Source organism: Myxine glutinosa, chromosome 1, assembly GCF_964187855.1.
Source record: "Myxine glutinosa chromosome 1, kmMyxGlut1.1, whole genome shotgun sequence".
In the NCBI taxonomy this organism is placed as follows: domain Eukaryota; kingdom Metazoa; phylum Chordata; class Myxini; order Myxiniformes; family Myxinidae; genus Myxine; species Myxine glutinosa.
Window position 1 is genome coordinate 447,143,396 of NC_136261.1, and position 22,458 is coordinate 447,165,853.

The following is a 22,458-nucleotide window of genomic DNA, read 5'->3' on the forward strand; positions in this document are numbered from 1 at the left end:
GTGGGAATCCCAAGGGCATGGAGGTGTATCGTTACGATCGGTGCAGCCGTTTTTGCGCTACCCGGGACAATAACGTTAGGCGGGAGTCCAAACCTGAAAATGCTGGAGACCAAAGCTGAAATTGGAAAAACAATATTGCCTATTTTACTCCAGGGGGTCCCAGGATTACCCACAAAATTTCGTTGTGATCGGTTCAGCCGTTTTTGTGGTACCTGGGAATAGATGGACAGATGGACAGACACATGGACGGACGGACAGATGGACGGACATTTGGTGAATTATGGTAAGATTGTGGATTTTTCTGAACACAACCTACCTGGTTCGATTTTAGCAATACTACCAAAGCCGGGAGCACGTTTCCATTCCTGTGAGGAAATGTTTTTGATATTTTGTCCCATTTCGGGCGCCATATGTTTGGGGGGATTTCCACGTTTTCTTAAAGGGGAACCCAAGGCTCAGACCACCTCAATGCTCATCTATCCCTTGATACCCTCTAAAATAGATATAGAAGAACCACCTTTAGAGGCCATTTTTCCCTGCAGAGCGGTGGTTGGCCTTTTTTGGGCACCGTGGCCGGATACCCTTCCTGCCGCCAACCCTGTTAGTCGCCTCTTGCAACACACAGGGAATTACCAGTGAGCGGTACTCAATTTGCCGACCTCGGAAGGATGTCAGGCTGAGTCAACCCCCCTGGCGTTAATTCAGCGATCAACCGGGATTTGAACCCAGGATCCTGGGATCCCAAGCCGGCACCCTAACAGCTACACCCTCTACACCAGGCTACACCCTCTAAAATAAATATGATGTAGCTTTTTGTGATTAAAAGTCGAAATGTTCTGCTTCGTGATTATCTGTGACGTCACACCATGAAGCTGAGCGCCACTTCCGTATTGTTTACAGGTAACGTCAAGGAACGTAATGGCAAATAATTTCTACAAATATGCCTGGTCGATGTGGCTTTGGTGGTTGTAGTAATACAAACTGAGATGGCTTCATGCAACATAGATGGTTTGGTCATGGGTTGAGGAAGGATGAAAGTGACTGGTTGAGAAGAGTGATGGAAATGAATGTAGAAGGAAGTAGAGGATGGGGAAGACCGAGAAAGACTTGGCTAAAGATGGTGGAAGAAGAAATGCCGGCAAGGGGGTTAACAAGGAGAGATGCAGAAAATAGGGCAAAATGGGGAAGATTGTCATGGGGACCGCAAGGCTAACCCCCGCTCTAGCAGGGAAAATGGCCTTAAAATGCATGTTGTTGTATGGCTTCATGCAACACCAATGGCCAAAATATGTACAACAATCACAATATATATACAACAACAACAACCACAATGCAGTTTGATTTTATTCATTCTCTTATCTCCCCCCATCCACAACCTTGATCTTTTCTACCCCTGTTAATTCACCCCAGATCCACTTTTTTAAATACCAACTTCTTTCCTGGAAGTCCAAGCAGTGTCCATGTGTTTTATACTTCTCCCCCCCCCCCCCCCCCCCCTTCCACCACTTCCCATGCCTCCTCCCCCCCAAGCCCTCTCCCTCCCACAGATCTCCTGATGCCCCTGCTCTCCATCTTGTTCTCCCACTCCCTCATTATATGTTTTATGTGTCAGTTTGTCTTTTTTGTGATCAATGTTGGCTCTTACACAAGCCTCGACCTTGTATACAAAAACAAAGTAACAACAATCTTCAACAATTCTTCAAAATTCAATTCTTCAAAAAAAAAAAAAAAAAAAAAAATCAACAGCAAGATGATGATGGCAGCAGTAACAAGAACAACAACGTGTTATAAGAGATCCTTTTTGGGTGTTTCACCTCGTTTTACATCCTCATTGAGACTCAGATAGACATGTGTAGGGATTAAACCTGTAAGTGAAGCTCCGACCAGGCACACCCCGTAATGATGGAATGGCATGGCATCCTCCCCCCCCGCCACCCCCTCCCACTGTTTCTTCACTTTCCCTGGATTTTTCTGTCTTTGATCTACTCTTCATATCAGGAAAGTTGGCCTTGGGGATAGGTTCTCATTTGAGGTAGTTTGAACCATTTCTGCTCTACCTCTCGCACGTCTTTCTTGCTGACATTCAAACGGGGACCCCTTCCTCTGGGTCGAGGATTTGATTTGCACATCCTGGGACTGCACTGGGAATGCAGTTTGTTTATTCCGTTTTTGTTCACGGGTACCCTTGGATGTATGGAATTGTATTTTTCATGATTTTAAAATTAAATAACACATTTGTATCGTCATAAACGATATAAGCCCTTTTCATTCCCGTATTCCTGCCAGGCCAGCTGCCCGCCGGTGAAGGTCATTGCTCAGGTGTTCGTGTTCAGTCCCTCACCGTCGGTCACTCCGTGCTCTCTGTGACCTACACGGGAAACGGAAGTGCATTGGTGGACACAGTGACCCTCGCGGGTTACACACCCCTCAAGGTCAGTGAGGCGGTCATGAGGGACGTGGTTAAACTGTCGGTGGTTTTGCTCATTCAGAAAGCCGATAGATATATATTCTTCCATCTGCACCACCTCCACATGTTGCACATGCTGCTCTCAGGAAATGTTTGTGTTGTTCATGATGCCCCTCTATCTGCACCGCCTCCACGTGTTACATGTGCTGCCACTCTCAACAAATCACGTGCTGCATGTGCTGCCACTCTCTGGAAATGTTTGTGTTGTTCATAATGCCCCTCTATCTGCACCGCCTCCACGTGTTGCATGAGCTGCTCGGGAAATGTTGGTGTTGTCCATGACGCCCCTCTATCTGCACCGCCTCCACGTGTTGCATGAGCTGCTCTCATGAAGCGTTTGTGTTGTTCATGATGCTCTATCTGCACCGCCTCCACATGTTGCATGTGCTGCCACTCTCAACAAATCACGTGCTGCATGTGCTGCCGCTCTCAGGAAATGTTTGTGTTGTTCATGATGCCCCTCTATCTGCACCGCCTCCACGTGTTGCATGAGCTGCTCTCAGGAAATGTTTGTGTTATTCATGACGCCCCTCTATCTGCACCGCCTCCACGTGTTGCATGAGCTGCTCTCAGGAAATGTTTGTGTTGTTCATGATGCTCCTCTATCAGCACCGCCTCCACGTGTTGCATGTGCTGCCACTCTCAACAAATCACGTGCTGCATGTGCTGCCACTCTCTGTAAATGTTTGTGTTGTTCATGATGCCCCTCTATCTGCACCGCCTCCACGTGTTGCATGAGCTGCCACTCTCAACAAATCACGTGCTGCATGTGCTGCCACTCTCTGGAAATGTTTGTGTTGTTCATGATGCCCCTCTATCTGCACCGCCTCCACGTGTTGCATGAGCTGCCACTCTCAACAAATCACGTGCTGCATGTGCTGCCACTCTCTGGAAATGTTTGTGTTGTTCATGATGCCCCTCTATCTGCACCGCCTCCACGTGCTGCATGAGCTGCCACTCTCAACAAATCACGTGCTGCATGTGCTGCCACTCTCAGGAAATGTTTGTGTTGTTCATGATGCCCCTCTATCTGCACCGCCTCCACGTGTTGCATGAGCTGCTCTCAGGAAATGTTTGTGTTGTTCATGATGCTCCTCTATCTGCACCGCCTCCACGTGTTGCATGTGCTGCCACTCTCAACAAATCACGTGCTGCATGTGCTGCCACTCTCAGGAAATGTTTGTGTTGTCCATGACGCCCCTACATCTGCACCGCCTCCACGTGTTGCATGTGCTGCATGTGCTGCCACTCTCAGGAAATGTTTGTGTTGTCCATGACGCCCCTCCATCTGCACCGCCTCCACGTGTTGCATGAGCTGCTCTCGGGAAATGTTTGTGTTGTCCATGACGCCCCTCCATCTGCACCGCCTCCACGTGTTGCATGTGCTGCCACTCTCAACAAATCACGTGCTGCAAGTGCTGCCACTCTCAAGAAATGTTTGTGTTGTCCAGACGCCCCTCTATCTGCACCGCCTCCACGTGTTGCATGAACTGCTCTCGGGAAATGTTTGTGTTTTCCATGACGCCCCTCTATCTGCACCGCCTCCACGTGTTGCATGAGCTGCTCTCAGGAAATGTTTGTGTTGTTAATGGTGCTCCTCTATCTGCACCGCCTCCACGTGTTGCATGTGCTGCATGTGCTGCCACTCTCAGAAAATGTTTGTGTTGTTCATGACGCCCCTCCATCTCTACTTGTCTACTTACTGGCTGAGCTACTTACTGCTTCCTGCTTCTACTTACTGTCTACTTCCTGCTTCCTGCTTCTACTTACTGTCTACTTCCTGCTTCCTGACTGATTGGAACAGGATAGACTGATTGTGTGTTGTTGCGCAAGCTTGAATTTTTACAGCAAATGTGGACTATTATAGCTCAATACAATGTATGATGTGTTTATAACTTGTTTTTTTAAGTGTGCGTGTATATCTCTAACACTGTGTGACCATGATTGTGATGCTCTTGTTGTTGAGCTGTCCATCCTCTTCCCTCGTAGGCCTCTGACCCTGTTTATTCAGCGCTGGTTACTTTGGGCTCTTCTAAGGAGATACTTTTTGAAGGTGGCCCTCATCCTTGGGTACTGGAACCTTCAAAGTTCCTGTCGGTGATGTCGACCGAGGACCCGGATGGTCTGCATGGATCTGTCGTGATCACGAAACGGCTTCGTGGCTCGGTGGAGAGAACGGGGCAGCAACACGTGTTTGGAGCACTGTGCACGGCACTGGGAGAGCAGGTGCGCGATTGGGCGAGGGACATATTGGGAGTCTCAGAAAAGGTCTTTCATGAAACCCCACGGTCACCAGGGTGGTGTTTATTTTCTGCAAAAGGTGTGATTGGTGGTGTTGTGGTGCATACCGCGTCATTACAAGAGGTTTTGAAAATGATTTTTGGTTTATATATATATATATATATATATATATATATATATATATATATATATATATATATATATATATATATATATATATATATATATATATATATATATATATATTTATTTATTTATATATATATATATATATTTATATATAATCATATATATTTATATATAATCATATATAATCATATATAATCATATATAATCATATATAATCATATATAATCATATAATCAACCATATATATAATCAATCACCATTGATGTAAAGTGAGACCTCGACATTCGCGGTGATACGTTGTTGGGAAATGCCGCCAATGTCGGGGCAATGCTTCAATGGGAAAAAGGGGGAAAGGTTCTGTCAGTTCATGATTCATAACGGGAATGTTTAAAAGTTTAATAACACGAGTTTAATTAAAATACTGCAAAAAGTCCCCAAGGAGCGCCCCGGTCCCCAAGGAGCGCCCCGGTCCCCAAGGAGCGCCCCGGTCCCCAAGGAGCGCCCCGGTCCCCAAAGAGCATCCTGATCCTGGAATTAGTTGCCATTTTAACTGCTTAGAGTTTAAGCTTGAAGGAAGATACGAATTTCTGCATTATCTCTCGACGTTGTTTACATTTCATAATTTTAAACATCCTGGAATCAGTCGTTAGAATTTCATTTTATTTTAGATTAAAAATAAAACTTCATTTTTACTTGCCGTACCATGAACGAGCCTCACTGATTGGCACAAGATTTTCACCCCAAAGTCGCAACCCCCCTTGCTCCTCCTCTCCCCCTCTCCCAACACCCCCTTTCTGACATCTCGTGTTTTTTTGTTTTTTTTTGTTGTTTTTTTGTATACTGAATCGAGGCTCGTGAAAGAGCTGACATTTACTTCACAAACAAATCAACCAGACAAACAAAATATATAAAAAGAGGGAGGAGAAGACAAGAGAATGGGAAGCACATAAACACTTGAGAGCACACAACATTTGAGAGCAGGGAGATGTGTGGGAGGGAGAGGGCTTGGGGGGAGGAGGCGTGGGAAGGGGTGGGGGGGGGGGGTGGGGGGTGGGAGAAGTATAAAACACAAGGACACCAAGGACTTCCAGGTCAGAAGTTGGTATTTCAAAAAGTGGAATTGGGGTGAAATTATCGGGGATAGAAAAGATCAAGGTTTTGGATGGGGGAAGATAAGAGATGGTGGTGAACAGCTGTTTTAAAGACCTGGAGGGTGGAGTGGGATTGAACAGAGTAAGGGAGTTTGTTCCAGAGGCGGGAGAAAAGAGGAATGAAGGAGTGAAGGTGAGCAGAGAGCCTAGATTTTGGCAGTTTAACCATAAGAGGGTTGCAGGCAGATCTTGTGCGACCTGTAGGAATATTTGGGGGACAGAGCCCAGAGAGAGCTGGGGGGGCAAAGCCAGAGAGGAGTCGGTAGAAGACAGAAAGACCACCTACCTGCCTGTGGTGAGTGAGTGAAAGGCCTTCAGAGATAGCTTCATCGCGGGAGATTCCAATGATTCTGAATGCTTTGCTTTCAACAGCGTGAAGACGAGCTAGGTGTGAGGCAGGAGCACCAGCCCATAGGGGAGAACAGTATTCCATTGAGCTGCGGATGAAAGCCTTGTATGTGGTGAGGAGCTCAGGTGTGCCTAGGAAGGACTTCGCACGACGGAGGATGCCCAGTCGGCGACTGGCTTTGGAGGCCAGATTTGAAATGTGGTTTTCCCAGGAAAGATCATGGCAGATAGTGAGACCCAAAAGTTTGAGTGACAGAACTTCTTGGAGAGGATTATTCAGAAAGTAGATGGGAGGGTTGTCCAGTCGGTCTTTTCGGAGAGACATTGTAGTAGTGAGATTTGTCAGGATTGAAAGACATGTTCCACTTGTTTGCCCAGTCTGTGATTTTGTCCAGGTCTGCAGAGAGTGAGGAGGCTGCAGACTGTCGATCTGAGGGATGAAGAATGGAGCGACAGAGAGTAGAGTCATCAGCAAAGAGATGGAGAGGATTTTCAAGAGAGTCGGGGAGATCATTGATGAAGACCAGAAAAAGCACAGGGCCCAGAACACTGCCTTGGGGAACTCCAGCCTGAACAGGAAGAGGAGATGAGAGAAACCCATTCAGCGCCACACGTTGACTACGACTAGAGAGGAAGTCCGCCAGCCATGCGTGGAGATTTCCATGGATACCAACAGAGGAGAGTTTGGTGAGCAGGGCGGGGTGCCAGACCGTATCGAAGGCACGTGATATGTCAAGGGAGACGGCTCGAATTTCCTGTTTGGCATTGAGGACCTCCATCCATTGCTGAGAAAGCAGAAGCAGCATGTCCAGAGTAGAGTGACCAGGTCTGAAACCAAATTGATGATCAGAGATCAAGCCATTGGAGAAGAGGAAAGATTTCATATCTGAAGCAATGATGGATTCCATGACTTTACTGATAATTGAGAGAAGGCTGATTGGTCTGTAGTTGCTAGGATCTGTTTTTGCACCTTTTTTGTGCAAAGCGGTGGTGTTGGCAGATTTCCAAGCAGATGGCAGATGACCTTGAGCAAAAGAGAGTGTGAAGAGAACAGAGAGAGGGAGTGAAAGAGCGGAAGAACAAGATTTTAGGACCCGTGGGCTGATGCCGTCAGGTCCAGTTGCAGAATCAGAGTCGAGGGTTGACAGAAACTTTTCCACCTTGTCAGGAGGAAAGGACACGGAGTCCAGGAGCAGCTGGGTACGACTGGGTACGGTGGGTACAGAGAGGGATGGGTTTGGGACACAAGATTTAGAGGCAAACACAGAGTTGAGGCATTCAGCTTTTTCACGCGCGGCGTCAGCCGTGTGGCCGTTTGAGGTGAGGGAGGGGATGGAGGGGGAACAAACACCAGAAACAGATTTGACCAGACGCCACCAGGATTTGGAAGAGGGAGACAGATAACGTCCTGAGAACTGATAGATATTGTTTCCTGGCTCTCCTGAGGGTGGACACACACTTGTTTCGGGCTTTGTGAAAGGAAATGAGATTTCCTTCCGTTGGATTTGCTTTCCAGGAGACGAAAGCAAGTTGTTTCTGGGCAACAGCCTCACCACAAGATTCCGTGTACCATGGACGGGAGGAAGGGTATGACAACTGAAGACGAGATGGGATAAATCTGTGCATGAGAGAGAGCAGTTTACTTTGGAAGAATTCCCAGGATGAGTTGATGTCAGAGGCGGTAGAGATGGGAGACCAGTCCAGATGATTGATGGCTGCTTGAAGACCGTGCCAGTTGGTTTTGAGGGTTTGAGATCGTCTCTGTGAGCCAGGCTTTTTCCTTAAACAAAAAATACCAACAATCTTGGGGGTCCTTGGGTGGGGATGGTTTTGCACCCACAAAAAGCGTGAATACACGAAGCACAGGCCGCAAATGTAGAAATGGGACACATTTTATGAACCGCAACTATCGAGTTGGTGAAAATTGGGGGTTCCATGGTATGTATGTATATATATATATATATATATATATATATATATATATATATATATATATATATATATATATATATATATATATATATATATATATACATATATATATATATATATATATATATATAGCTCATGTAATTTGTTAATTTATCTTTACATGCGACGTGTCCCAGGTCTACAAGAGCTCTGCGTTGTTGTTGTTGTTGCTGTTGCTGCTGCTGTTGCTGTTGTTGCTATTGCTGTTGCTGTTGCTGTGGCTCTTGTTGAGGTTCGATTTTTATTTTTAATGTACGCCCTTTGGTCGGACAGCTGCTGGACCCCACCCACATTTGTCGTTTGACTCCACTGACCTTGGCACCCAGACAAAATATTATGGCTGCCATGTTGGTGTTCTGGTGGGTGTAAGACATCACGCGTGTAGGCCTCTGGTGATTATACACTGCCCGGGTTTGTTATGTGCAATTTCCATTGGTTTTGTTTGGGTCGAGTGTTACGTAACGATGAGGGAGGGACCCCATTAAATCTAATCGATAATAAACGGCTGTGGGGTGTGTGTCGTCTGTGTCTGTGTCTGACTGTCCTGCATTGCGGCCCCAAACTTTGCATGCAGACTTATCGACATGCAAGGTCGTGCATGAATGAAGATCGGGTGTTTTGGTGTGTAAAACATCCTTGTGAAGATCATTTGTGCTAAACTTCACTCTGTAACTAGAAGCAGGCTTACCTCCGGTCAGCCTACATTCAGCTCGCTCGGCTCGAGGTCCTTATACTACCATTCTATTTGCTCAACTTAAGTATGTTTTGTTTTGGAACACATCGGCTTCTGTAGAATAAAAACCACCTTTAGAGGCCATTTTTCCCCGCAAAGCGGGGGTTGGCCTTTTTCGGGGACCGTGGTTGTTGTTGTTTTTTGGTCCCCTTTTTGAAGCAATGTTTTATGGCCGGATGCCCTTCCTGCCGCCAACCCTTTTTTGTCGCCTGTTACAACAAGCAGGGAATTACCAGCAAGCTGGTACTCAATTAGCCGACCTCGGAAGGATGACAAGCTGAGTCAACCCCCCTGGCGTTAATTCAGCGATCGACCGGGATTCGAACCCAGGATCCTAGGATCCTAAGCTGGCACCCTAGCCGCTAGCCCAACACCAGGCTTCTGTAGAATAAAGCTTCATATCTATGAATAGCAATGTATCGCTGATCTTCATACCTACAAATCACTGTATTCCTTTATACATCACAATGCTTGCATACACCAGCGTTCGTGGCTTTATTTCGTTTTCGCACACGTTTTACATCTTACATGCGATGAGCTTGAACTGTGGAATTGACGATCTCAGCAGCAAATCCAACTATTAGAGAAGTGTTCATTTGTCCATTTCGGACATTGTTGGACACTCCGGGCATCTCAGCCGTTTCATTGGAGGTGCTTGCTTGAGTGCTTAAGCCGCTTGTCAAGCGCTCCACAATCGGCTTGATAATGAAACACCCCGCTGTTCACCTTTCTCTTACCTTTTATTTGCCTTTTGACTTAATACATGACTTTGATGCTCAACCTTGAGCGCTATTCTTAAGTCTGTGAAGTGAGGATGCGTTTCACTTTACCTGTTTCCCGATTAAAATTGTGGATTGCACCATTTCAAAAAAGGGGAAGTTAGTGATTGTACCATTACAAAAAAAGGCGCTGCTTAAAAAATTTGAATACTGCACTGTACTACAGTATTATTCACAAAATATTAATTGTATATAACCCTGGGGAGGGAATCCAGAAATGGGGTGGGAGTTCTTTTGCACCTGTTAAGTTTGCCAAACCCTCATATTCCATGGAAGTGCCTTCCCCTCCTCTCTCCCCAAGCTGCCTTCCCCTCCGCTTTCCTCATGCTGCCTTCACTTCCCCTTCCCTCTCCTCACACTGCTTTCCCCTCCCCTCCCCTCCCCACTCCTCACCCCCCCCCCTCCCCTCTCCTCACACTGCTTTCCCCTCCCCTCCCCTCTCCTCACACTGCTTTCCCCTCAACATAGGCCAACGGTCAACAACTTATTTTAGGGATTTCACAAGTATCGTTTAAGCACGACCTATTTCTTGTATTATTTATTGTTATACAATAATGTTATTATTTACAATGTGATCCATTTGTGAGGATGCGGTTTTTCCTGTGTCCCAGGTGCTGCGGTTGGTGGTGGGAAACCACGAGAGTAGCACAAACCCTTTCCCTGCCAAAGAACGAGCCGAGACGCTCGTGGTGTGCGCACGTCCTGCCAGCCTCGTTCTCTCACCTCTGTACCACCCTGTGGGCCTCGGCCGGCCTTGCCCCCTCACACAACAGAAACGCCAACTGGTAGGGCCTGCGCTACCAACACATCCACAGCTGCTTTTATCTAATGTGTTGTCCCAGTCCCTTTGACTTTTAACCTTCTGAATCCCACCCTCCCTGGTAAAATCAGTCATTCTCACCACAAATGACCCTCGACCCTGCTCTGACCAACCCACCTCAGACTCACCCCCACCCAAATAGCAACCCTCCCTTCTTTGGATTTTGCTCTGACGAAGGGTTAACGCCCAAAACGTCAGCTTCTTCTTGCTTCCGACGGTGGTTAGCATACCTCAATTAATGTTCTGTTGATTTAATTCTTTACCTGTAAAGGTGTCTTGTAGACCCCTGAATTTGATGATTTTTTAAAACTTTTTTGAAAGTGACCATATCAATCAAAAGCATCATTGTGTCCATCGCAGGTTCCCATCTCCAACTACCTCCCGGCCTCTCTGCTCCTGCTTGCCCTTGATGCTCACGGCCGAACCTTCGACAACTTCAGTTCCGTGGTTTTACGCTGGACGACGTCGGATCTGTCCCTGGTGACGGTCTCTGCCAACAGGCCGCTGGTTTTCCAGCCTGAAAGTGATGCATCAGGACAAATTCGCCTCCAAGGTTTGCCTAGTTTTGTCTCTATCGGAATCCTTCCTACCCAAATAATTATTCTAAATTTGAGGTCGATATCTAAATTCCTCCCCTAATGTGCTGTTGCTCCATTTCCAAATCCCTCGAGTTCTTGGAGAGTATTCCTCCAGAAGTTGAAACTCGGTTTTGCGGTGCATTGTCTGTTTGTTGACGCCGCACCAGGGATCCAGACGGTTTTTCCACACAAGAAAAAGGGCACCGTGACCGTCGGAGTAGAAATCCACGGTTCCCACCAACGGGACTTGAAGCTATTCCAGGCAAGCGCAGAGGTGAGTATGTTGAACTCTGTGCAGTCTGTTTCACCACTGAAGGTAAAGCGATTGGACTACTGAGTGTACCGCATCCTCTCTACCTACCTCGTAGGACTTGCAGCTGCCGCTCCTCCAGGCCTCCATCGAGCTCTTGCTGGTAGAGGACGTGCAGGTCTTCCCTCAGAACTTGACGGTGTTCAACCATCCGGATGTTGGGGTACGTCTCTGCGTGTATGGAAGCCTCTGTTGTCGAAACCCTTTTTTGTATGCTAGATGTAGGCTCATGGAAGAGTAAGACGACGTAGGAGATATAGTTATCGGACTGCAATACGAGAATTTGGGAACAGGTAGAAGTAAAACCGGCTTATTTATAAAGGTTCAGCAAATGAGGAAGCAGGAAGCGTGCATACGGTGCCTTCAGAACGCATTCACCCCCCTTAACCTTTTTCAAATTTTGTTGTTGCAGCCCGAATTTTAAATGGATTAAATAAAATTGTTTTTGTTACTGATCCACACGTAGAGCAGAAACGAAGGCTGGAAAGGGTGGAAATGCGAATGGTTCGGTGGATGTGCGGAGTATCGTTGAGAGAGAGGAAGACAAATGATGAATTGCGAAAGATGATGGGAATAGAGCCTGTGATTGATGCTGTGAAGAGAAACAGGTTGAGATGGTTTGGTCATGTGTTGAGGAAGGATGGAAGTGACTGGTTGAGAAGAGTGATGGAAATGAATGTAGAAGGAAGTAGAGGACGGGGAAGACCGAGAAAGACTTGGCTAAAGATGGTGGAAGAAGAAATGCAAGGGGGTTAACAACGAGAGATGCAGAAAATATGGCAAAATGGAGAAGATTGGCATGGGGCCCGCAAGGGTAACCCCCGCTCTAGCAGGGAAAATGGCCTTAAAATGTCTGTTGTTGTTGTTACTGATCTACACAAAATATCCCGTAATGACAAAGTGAAAATGTGTTTTTTGAATTTTTTTTACAAATTTATTAAAAATGAAATAGAGAAATATCTAGTTTACATAAGTATTCCACCCCCTGAGTCGATACTTTGTAGGAGCGCCTTTGGTCGTGATTGCAGCTTTGTGTCTTCTTGGGTTTGTCTGTATCAGCTTTGCACATCTGGATTTGGGATATTTCTCCCATTCTTCCTTACAGATTTGCTCAAGATCTGTGAAGTTGGATGGGCAGCGTCGATGAACAGCAATCTTCAAGTCTTTCCACAGATTCCCAATGGGTTTCAAGTTTGGGCTTTGGCTGGGCCACTCAAGGACTTTCATGTTCTTGTTCTGAAGCCATCCAAGTGTTGCTTTGGCTCATTGTCCTGTTGGAACGTAAATCTTTGCCGCAATCTAAGGTCTTTTGCTCTCTGAATCAGGTTCTCCTAAAGGATTTGCATGTATTTAGCTCCATTCAGTGTTCCATATATCCTTACAAGTCTCCCAGTCCCTGCTGCTGAAAAGCATCCCCATAGCATGATGCTGCCACCACCATGCTACACGGTAGTGATGGTGTCAGATGGGTGATGAACTATGCTCGGTTTCCACCAGACGTTGCGCTTTGCATTCAGGCCAAAGAGTTCAATTTTCATCTCGTCAAACCACAGAACCTTTTGCCTCGTGCTCTGAGTATTTCACTTCCCTTTTTACCAACTCCAGGTGTGCTGTCATTTGGCTTTTTATCAGGTATGGCTTCTGTCTGGCCACTCTCCCATAATGCCTAGATCTGTGAAGTGCTGTAGAGACTGTTGTTCTTCCGGCAGGTTCTCCCATCTCAGCCAAGGAACTCTGTAGATCTGTCAGAGTGGTCATTGGGTCCTGTCTGACCAAGGTCCTTCTTGCCCAGTTGCTCAGTTTGGCCATATGGCCAGCTCTAGGAAGAGTCTGGGTTGTTCCATATTCTTTCCATTTCCTAATGAGGGAGGGGTTAATGGATGTAGTAAAGATCCTTGGAAAGGGTGAAAGATGACAAAATGGTGGCTAGTTTGCACCTTAGAGCATGGAAGGGATGAGTAGGAATGACTTTATTCAGGAAGGTGGTTCCACAAGGAGGAGAAAAGAGTATCAAGGAGTGAAGATGAGCAGTGAGCCTAGTTTTTGGAAGTTGAAGAACGCGGTTATCCTGGTCAGGCGGAGGCTGGGAAGGGGCGAGGAGCTGAAAGAGCAGAAGAGTAAGTAGGAAACAGAGAGGGCACCAACCTGTCTGTGACGAGACGACAAAGACCTTGTCCTACCTTTTGGTAGGACATAGGTGAAAGGACTTGTTTGTGAATGTGATCAAAGTTTAAATTTCCATACCTTGCACCTCCACAGTATTTGTATCTAAATGTAAAAGGCCCCTCTGCAGTCTTGATTGTGGAGGTTTGTTTTAATAATCACATTGAGACACCTTGAGGCCTCCTCTGTGGTTACCCAAATGCAATCTTTTGACTAGTCTTGATCAATCACTCTGTGCTCTACTCTGGAGCATGCTTCCTCTACCTGATTTCCCTGATCTCCCTCTACCTGATCTCCCTGATACCCCTGTCATGACATGTCTCCTCTACTTCCTGTACCACTTCACATTTATCCAACAGTCCTTGGTGTTTTTGAATAGAGAGCATTTGGTTTGACCTTCCACCCCACTCACCTGTGCCCAGATGAATTTATTTCTGCGTGAGGGCTCCGGGTTCTTCCACATCAACACCAGCGTTGGCGGACTCGTTGACATCACCCACCTGGAGGCTCTCAATGAAGTGCAGGTTGGCCCTACACAAACATGTCTGCATCTCATGTGTTTTGCCTTGTGTCTTTGTTTTGTGCGACGTTGGTTTGTAAAGAATACAAACCGACCAGTGAGTGAAACGGGCTCGAATAAGAATTATTTGGACGAACATACTCGGCTCTCTACCCATTGGTTGGACAGCTGGCCTGACGCCACCCACAATTGTAACCTGATAACTAGAGCTTCCAGGGAAGCAGAACTCAACTGAACTGACGACAACTTTAAAGTAGATCAGTTGTCTGTACTAGATTTGACTTAAATGAAAAGCCAACAACTTTGTGTAATAATTTTAAGGTCCTTGTATCCTTATACTTGTCCTTGTTTTACAATTGATAAAATGTTACACTTTGCAACAATGTTGCAGAAATATAGTTGTGTAGGCGGCCATTTTGTGACGGATCGGGTTGACATGCGATAGCAACCTACCTTGTGTGGTAAGAGTCTCACACACCAAGTTTGATCAAAATCCAGAAATATTTGTGGACATTAAAGTCTTAACGTCGTTTCGGAGCTGAAAACAATATGGCGGCCTATGGCGGCCATTTTGTGACGGATCGGGTTGGAATGCAATAGCAACCTACCTTGTGTGGTAAGGGTTAAACCTTCTAAGTTTGATCAAAATCTGTTAATATTTGTGGACGCCAGAGTGTTAACGTCGTTTTCATGACTAAAAATACAAAATGGTCACCTAAGTCCGCCGTTTTTCAACGGATCGGGCTAAAATGTAATACCAACCTGGTCCTTCAGGTAAGGATGCTGCATGTCAAGTTTGATCAGAATCGGTTGATATTTGTGGACGCTGGAGTGTTAACGTCAAAGTTAACGGACGACAGACGACGGACGCCGGAAGGTTCAGTATGTGATGAACGTCCAGTTGAGTTAAAAATCATGTGTCTGCTATTTTGCTCGGCCGAAGACCCCTTCAGAAGTGCGATATTAACAATTGCCATGAACCTCCCTATAAGTTTTCCCTTCAGGGTTAAACAACCTGCACATCTGTTAAAAGGATCATCAAATATCGAAAGGTTTGAACCGATAGGCGACAACGTCACATGGCGACAGTACGTATCTGGCCTCTGGTCTCGGCCTACAGACCAGTTAAATTTGAATTATCCAAGCTGTATAAGCACGATGTATGATATATGCGCATAAGCAGTACGGATGTTTCTGCTTCATATATGTAACCGGGGTATTTTTATTTTCGGGAGCGATCAAGGCAGCTGCCTGTTGCCTATACACTGCCCAAATAAGGGGATGTGTTGGAAGAACGTGTTGCGTGCTTGGGACAAGATCACCTGTAGGACAGGTACTCTGCCATTTATCTTACTATAATTCACCAAATGTCTGTCCGTCCGTCTGTCTGTCCGTCTGTTCCCAGGTACCACAAAAACGGCTGAACCGATCACAATGAAATTTTGGGTGGTAATCCTGGGTCCCCCTGGAGTAAAATAGGCTATATTGTTTTCCCAATTTTCCAATATTTCCAATTTCCAATTTTCCAGTTTTTCCAAACAGGATGGAGTAATATTTACCGATATGAACAGTGATGTGGTTTTTATTGATATATTCTACAAATGCCGTTTTGATGACTTGCGTGTGATATGATTTAATGGATGTTTATATAAATCGTTTAAAATAAAAAAGTCTTCAATTTCTGATATTTTGCCTTTTCATTTGGGCCTCCCAATTGAAGCCCCGCCCATAGGGCGGGTACCGTTGCTAGTCGTAATTAATGTATCGTTATCATGTTTGAATGATTGAATGTACTATTTCCTGCTGCCTTCAGATATCTCCACTGCAGTCCGGGGTCATGACCCTGTTTGTTTACGACCTTTGTCTTGCCTTCCCTGCACCCACACGAGCTCATGTGCGCGTGTCCGACGTTCACGGCTTTGACGTCCAGACCATTGACAAGGTGCGTGATCATGCAAGTTTTTCCTCTCGGTTGGTCGGTGATTTTGGTATATAATGAAAGACTGGTCTTCACGAGGTCTTGTGTCGACCTGCGTCGGGGGACAGCAGATCTATCTTTTGTTACAGCCTGCAGCACACCAAGCCGAGCATGTGAGCAAACCGGCCTTAGTTATGGGTTATAACAATCGGAAATATATTCATATACACGAGGAAACAAAGGAGGAAGAAGAAAAGGGAAAACCCGATTAGGCCAGCACGAGTGTGAAGGAGTAGGCAACCAGGAAGCTGGAGGGTGCTGCTCGTGTGAAGGGCTGGGGCAACCTGATGGAACCACTTGGAATCTCGCTCGTCCCAGTGCAGGACCTGCAGTCCGATGGTCCGGAAGATGTCAGAAGAGAAGAGAAGAGACCCAGACGATGAGTAGGTGGGCGGCACCGTATCCTCCAGTAGGAAGCTCGAGGCAAGATCGGGGATCCGAATTGGAGGAGCCTCAGCAAGAGATCGAGCAAATATAGTATTCAATGCACCCTTCCCCCCTCCCCCCCCCCCCCCCCGCTCTTCCCCCCCCACCCCCCCACTCCCCTCCAGTCGGAGGCACAATCCAGACCTCACAGTTGGGCCCCAATGCAGGCCCAACCGTAGGCCCCAAGGCAGGCCCTAATATAGTCCGCAAGGCAGAGATGCGGCAGCAAGTTCGATCAAACACCACCTTCAGGTAGAGATACTGCAGCTTGAAACTCTACAATAAGCAATAGGCACTCAGCAATGAGCCCTCCTCAAAATGGCCACTTTCTCCTCTGCATCAACTTCCTGGTTCTCTCCCTGGCCCCACAGCCAATCATAGGCTTTATACCCGTGGGCTGAACCACTTGGCCTAACTCAGGCGGCGTGGGAGAAGAGGAAGAAGCGGCATCAGAGAGAAAAGAAGAGTCAGACCGTAACACTTTGAAATGAACAGGAAGTTGATTGAGGTATGCGAACCTAACCACCATGGGAGCCAATGAAAACCCGACGTTTCAGGTGAAAACCCTTCATTCTGTATGATTTATTTGAAAATTATCTTCCTTGATGAATAAGTAAATGAACAAATCTTCAAAACCCAGAGCCAAAGCTTTTGAGTTACACCAGAACAAACATAACGCAACAAGATGCATGCACACACGGAACTTTGGCAATAACATTGTGACGAATCTTGTACAATCTTGTCTTGTCAGAGAATGCCACACACTTGACTCACAATACACGATTGTTGATATCACTATTTTCGGTAAACAAAATGCTGATGAAGAAGAAGAAGTGCAAAGAGGGAAAGAGAAGGGTGAAAGCATTGAGCACTATTGCTTTGGCATTTCTGTTGGGACATCTTGCCCACACACACACTAATACACACCTAGTCTTAAACACACCCAAATACTCACCTAGTCTTAAACACACCCGAGCACACACCTAGTCTTAAACACACCCTAGTACACACCTAGTCCTAAACACACCCAAATACACACCTAGTCCTAAACACACCCAAACACGCAGATACACACATGCACACACACACACACACATACTCCTTTACACACACAAACACACCCTAGTACACACCTATTCCTAAACACACCCGAATACACACCTAGTCTTAAACATACCCAAATACACACACACACACACACACACACACACACACACACACACACACACACACATACACCTTTACACAAACACACACATGTGATGTGATTTGGCTTTCGTAATGGAAGCGCGATGTGATTTGGGTTTATTAGTAGAAGCGCGATGTGATTTGGGTTTATTAGTGGAAGCGTGATGTGATTTGGGTTTATTAGTAGAAGCGCGATGTGATTTGGGTTTATTAGTGGAAGCGTGATGTGATTTGGGTTTATTCGTAGAAGCGCGATGTGATTTGGGTTTATTCGTGGAAGCGCGATGTGATTTGGCTGTATTAGTAGAAGCGTGATGTGATTTGGGTTTATTAGTAGAAGCGTGATGTGATTTGGGTTTATTAGTGGAAGCGTGATGTGATTTGGGTTTATTCGTAGAAGCGCGATGTGATTTGGGTTTATTCGTGGAAGCGTGATGTGATTTGGGTTTATTCGTAGAAGCGCGATGTGATTTGGGTTTATTCGTGGAAGCGTGATGTGATTTGGGTTTATTTGTAGAAGCGCGATGTGATTTGGGTTTATTCGTGGAAGCGCGATGTGATTTGGGTTTATTCGTAGAAGCGTGATGTGATTTGGGTTTATTCGTAGAAGCGCGATGTGATTTGGATTTATTCGTGGAAGCGCGATGTGATTTGGGTTTATTAGTATAAGCGTGATGTGATTTGGGTTTATTAGTGGAAGCGCGATGTGCTTTGGGTTTATTAGTAGAAGCGTGATGTGATTTGGGTTTATTAGTAGAAGCGTGATGTGATTTGGGTTTATTAGTGGAAGCGTGATGTGATTTGGGTTTATTAGTGGAAGCGTGATGTGATTTGGGTTTATTAGTGGAAGCGTGATGTGATTTGGGTTTATTAATGGAAGCGTGATGTGATTTGGGTTTATTAGTGGAAGCGTGATGTGATTTGGGTTTATTAGTAGAAGCGTGATGTGATTTGGGTGTATTAGTGGAAGCGCGATGTGATTTGGGTTTATTCGTAGAAGCGCGATGTGATTTGGGTTTGTTGGTGGAAGCGCCGTGTGTTTTGGGTTTATTAGTGGAAGTGTGATGTGATTTGGATTTATTAGCGGAAGTGCGTTGTTATTTGGATGTATTAGTGGAAGCGTGATGTTATTTGGATTTATTAGTGGAAGCGTGATGTTATTTGGGTTTATTAGTGGAAGCGTGATGTGATTTGGGTTTATTAATGTGACGTGATGAGATTTGGGTTTTTTTTTTTTTTGTTTGTTTTTTTTTTGTATACAAGATCGAGGCTCGTGAAAGAGCTAACATTTATCACACAAAAAGACAAACCGACACACAAAACACAAAAAACAAGGGGAGCGGCGGACAAGATGGGGAGAGAGGGGGAAGGACACAAAAGAGAGGGGGAAGAGGGGGAAGGACACAAACACAACATTTGAGAGCAGGGACATCGGGAGGACTTGGGGGGAGGTGGGAGAGGAATAAAACATATGAACACTGCAAGGACTCTGGGGTGAATTACCGGGGGTAGAAAAGATCAAGGTTTTCGATGGGGGAAGATAAGAGATGGTGGTGAACAGCTGTTTTAAAGACCTGGAGGGAGGAGTGGGATTGAAGGGAGTGGGGGAGTTTGTTCCAGAGGCGGGAGAAAAGGGGAATGAAAGAGTGAAGGTGAGCAGAGAGAGCCTAGACTTTGGCAGTTTAACCATAAGAGGGTTGCAGGCAGATCTTGTGCGACCTGAAGGAATATTGGGGGGACAGAGCACAGAGAGAGCTGGGGGAGCAAGGCCGGAGAGGAGTCGGTAGAAGACAGAAAGACCACCAACCTGCCTGCGGTGAGTGAGTGAAAGGCCCTCGGTGTTGACTACATCGCAGGAGATTCCAATGATTCTGAAAGCTTTGGCCTCAACAGCGTGAAGCCGAGCAAGGTGTGAGGCAGGAGCACCAGCCCAGAGGGGGGAACAGTATTCCATTGAGCTGCGGATGAAAGTCTTGTATGTGGTGAGGAGCTCAGGTGTGCCAAGGAAGGACTTCGCACGACGGAGGATGCCCAGTCGGCGACTGGCTTTGGAGGCCAGCTTGGAAATGTGGTTTTCCCAAGAAAGATCATGGCAGATAGTGAGACCCAAAAGCTTGAGCGACAGAACTTCTTGGAGAGGATTGTTGAGAAAGTAGATGGGAGGGTTGTCCAGTCGCTCCTTTCGGAGAGACATTGTAAGAGTGTGAGATTTGTCAGGATTGAAAGACATGTTCCACTTGTTTGACCAGTCTGTGATTTTGTCCAGGTCTGCAGAGAGTGAGGAGGCTGCAGACTGCCGATCTGAGGGATGAGGAATGGAGCGACAGAGAGTAGAGTCGTCAGCAAAGAGATAGAGAGGATTTTCAAGAGAGTCAGAGAGATCATTGATGAAGACCAGAAAAAGCACAGGGCCCAGAACACTACCTTGGGGAACTCCAGCCTGAACAGGAAGAGGAGATGAGAGAAACCCATTCAGGGCCACACGTTGACTACGACCAGAGAGGAAGTCCGCCAGCCATGCGTGGAGATTTCCATGGATACCAAAGGAGGAGAGTTTGGTGAGCAGAGCAGGGTGCCAGACCGTATCGAAGGCACGTGAAATGTCAAGGGAGACAGCTCTAATTTCCTGTTTGGCGTTGAGGACCTCCATCCATTGTTGAGAAAGCAGAAGCAGCATGTCCAGAGTAGAGTGACCAGGTCTGAAACCAAATTGATGATCAGAGATCAAGCCATTGGAGAAGAGGAAAGATTTAATATCTGAAGCAATGATGGATTCCATGACTTTGCTGATAATTGGGAGAAGGCTGATTGGTCTGTAGTTGCTGGGATCTGTTTTTGCACCTTTTTTGTGCAAAGCGGTGATGTTGGCTGATTTCCAAGCAGATGGCAGATGACCTTGAGCAAAAGAGAGGGTGAAGAGAACAGAAAGAGGGAGTGAAAGAGCAGAAGAACATGATTTTAGGACCCGTGGGCTGATGCCGTCAGGACCAGTTGCAGAATCAGAGTCGAGGGTTGACAGAAACTTTTCCACCTTGTCAGGAGGAAAGGACACAGAGTCCAGGAGCAGCTGGGTACGACTGGGTACGGTGGGTACAGAGAGGGATGGGTTTGGGACACAAGATTTAGAGGCAAACACAGAGTTGAGGCATTCAGCTTTTTCACGTGCGGAGTCAGCCGTTAAGCCGTTTGAGGTGAGGGGGGGGATGGAAGGGGAACAAACACCAGAAACAGATTTGACCAGACACCACCAGGATTTGGAAGAGGGAGACAGATAAGAGAGTTCGGTCTTGAGAATGGTGAGATATTGTTTCCTGGCTCTCCTGAGGGTGGACACACACTTGTTTCGGGCTTTGTGAAAGGAAATGAGATTTCCTTCCGTTGGATTTGCTTTCCAGGAGACGAAAGCAAGTTGTTTCAGGGCAACAGCCTCATCACAAGAATCCGTGTACCATGGACGGGAGGAAGGGTATGACAACTGAAGACGAGATGGGATAAATCTGTGCATGAGAGAGAGCAATTTACTTTGAAAGAATTCCCAGGATGAGTTGATGTCAGAGGTGGTAGAGATGGGAGACCAGTCCAGATGATTGATGGCTGCTTGAAGACCGTGCCAGTTGGCCTGAGTGAAATGCCAGACTCGTCGACGCTGAGGAGGCTCTCTGAGAATGGTCAGAGAGATGTCCACTTTGACAAGCACATGATCAGATGAGCCGATTGGAGCAGAAGAAGAGCAGCAGACATTTTCAGGGAAGTTTGTCATAACCAAATCCAGAAGAGAAGATGCTCCGTTGACTGAGATCCGGGTCGGGAAATTGACAGATTGTGTCAGTCCCAGTGAGTCGCAGAAGTCCTTTGCTGAAGAGCCATGGCTGGTGAGAGAGGTACCCACACCCAGCCAACTGGCATGGTGACAATTGAAATCACCACATATGAGGAAGAGTTTTTTTTTTTTTTTTTTTTTTTTTTTTGTATACAAGATCGAGGCTCGTGAAAGAGCGAACATTAATCACACAGAAAGACAAACCGACACATAAAACATATAACATCGGGAGCGGTAGACAAGATGGGGAGAGAGGGGGAAGGACACAAACACAACATTTGAGAGCAGGGACGGAGAGACATGGAGACATCGAGAGATCTGAGAGAGGGCGAGGGCTTTGGGGGGGGGGGGGGGCATGGGAAGGGGGGCGGTGGGAGAGGTATAAAACATATGGACACTGCCAGGACTTCCAGGAAAGAAGTTGGAATTTCAAACAAGGTGGATCTGGGGTGAATTAGCGGGGGTAGAAAAGATCAAGGTTTTGGATGGGGGAAGATAAGAGATGGTGGTGAACAGCTGTTTTAAAGACCTGGAGGGAGGAGTGGGATTGAAGGGAGTGAGGGAGTTTGTTCCAGAGGCGGGAGAAAAGAGGAATGAAAGAGTGAAGGTGAGCAGAGAGCTGAGATTTCGGCAGTTTAACCATCAGAGGGTTGCTGGCAGATCTTGTGCGACCTGTAGGAATATTTGGGGGACAGAGCACAGAGAGAGCTGGGGGTGCCAGGCCGGAGAGGAGTCGGTAGAAGACAGAAAGACCACCTACCTGCCTGCGGTGAGTGAGTGAAAGGCCCTCAGAGATAGCTTCATCGCGGGAGATTCCAATAATTCTGAAAGCTTTG

General features: G+C 46.5%; 1 protein-coding gene across 1 annotated transcript in view; it reads left to right on the forward strand.

Moving 5' to 3' along the window:
* NUP210 (nucleoporin 210) overlaps positions 1–22,458 on the forward strand; it is a 148,079-nt gene that overhangs the window by 29,857 nt on the left and 95,764 nt on the right. The window contains exons 14-21 of the mRNA XM_068105006.2: positions 2,287–2,432; positions 4,457–4,693; positions 10,431–10,604; positions 11,000–11,192; positions 11,385–11,491; positions 11,586–11,690; positions 14,113–14,214; positions 16,024–16,152. Coding sequence (XP_067961107.2) covers positions 2,287–2,432; positions 4,457–4,693; positions 10,431–10,604; positions 11,000–11,192; positions 11,385–11,491; positions 11,586–11,690; positions 14,113–14,214; positions 16,024–16,152 — 1,193 coding nt within the window. The remainder of the gene's footprint in view (positions 1–2,286; positions 2,433–4,456; positions 4,694–10,430; positions 10,605–10,999; positions 11,193–11,384; positions 11,492–11,585; positions 11,691–14,112; positions 14,215–16,023; positions 16,153–22,458) is intronic.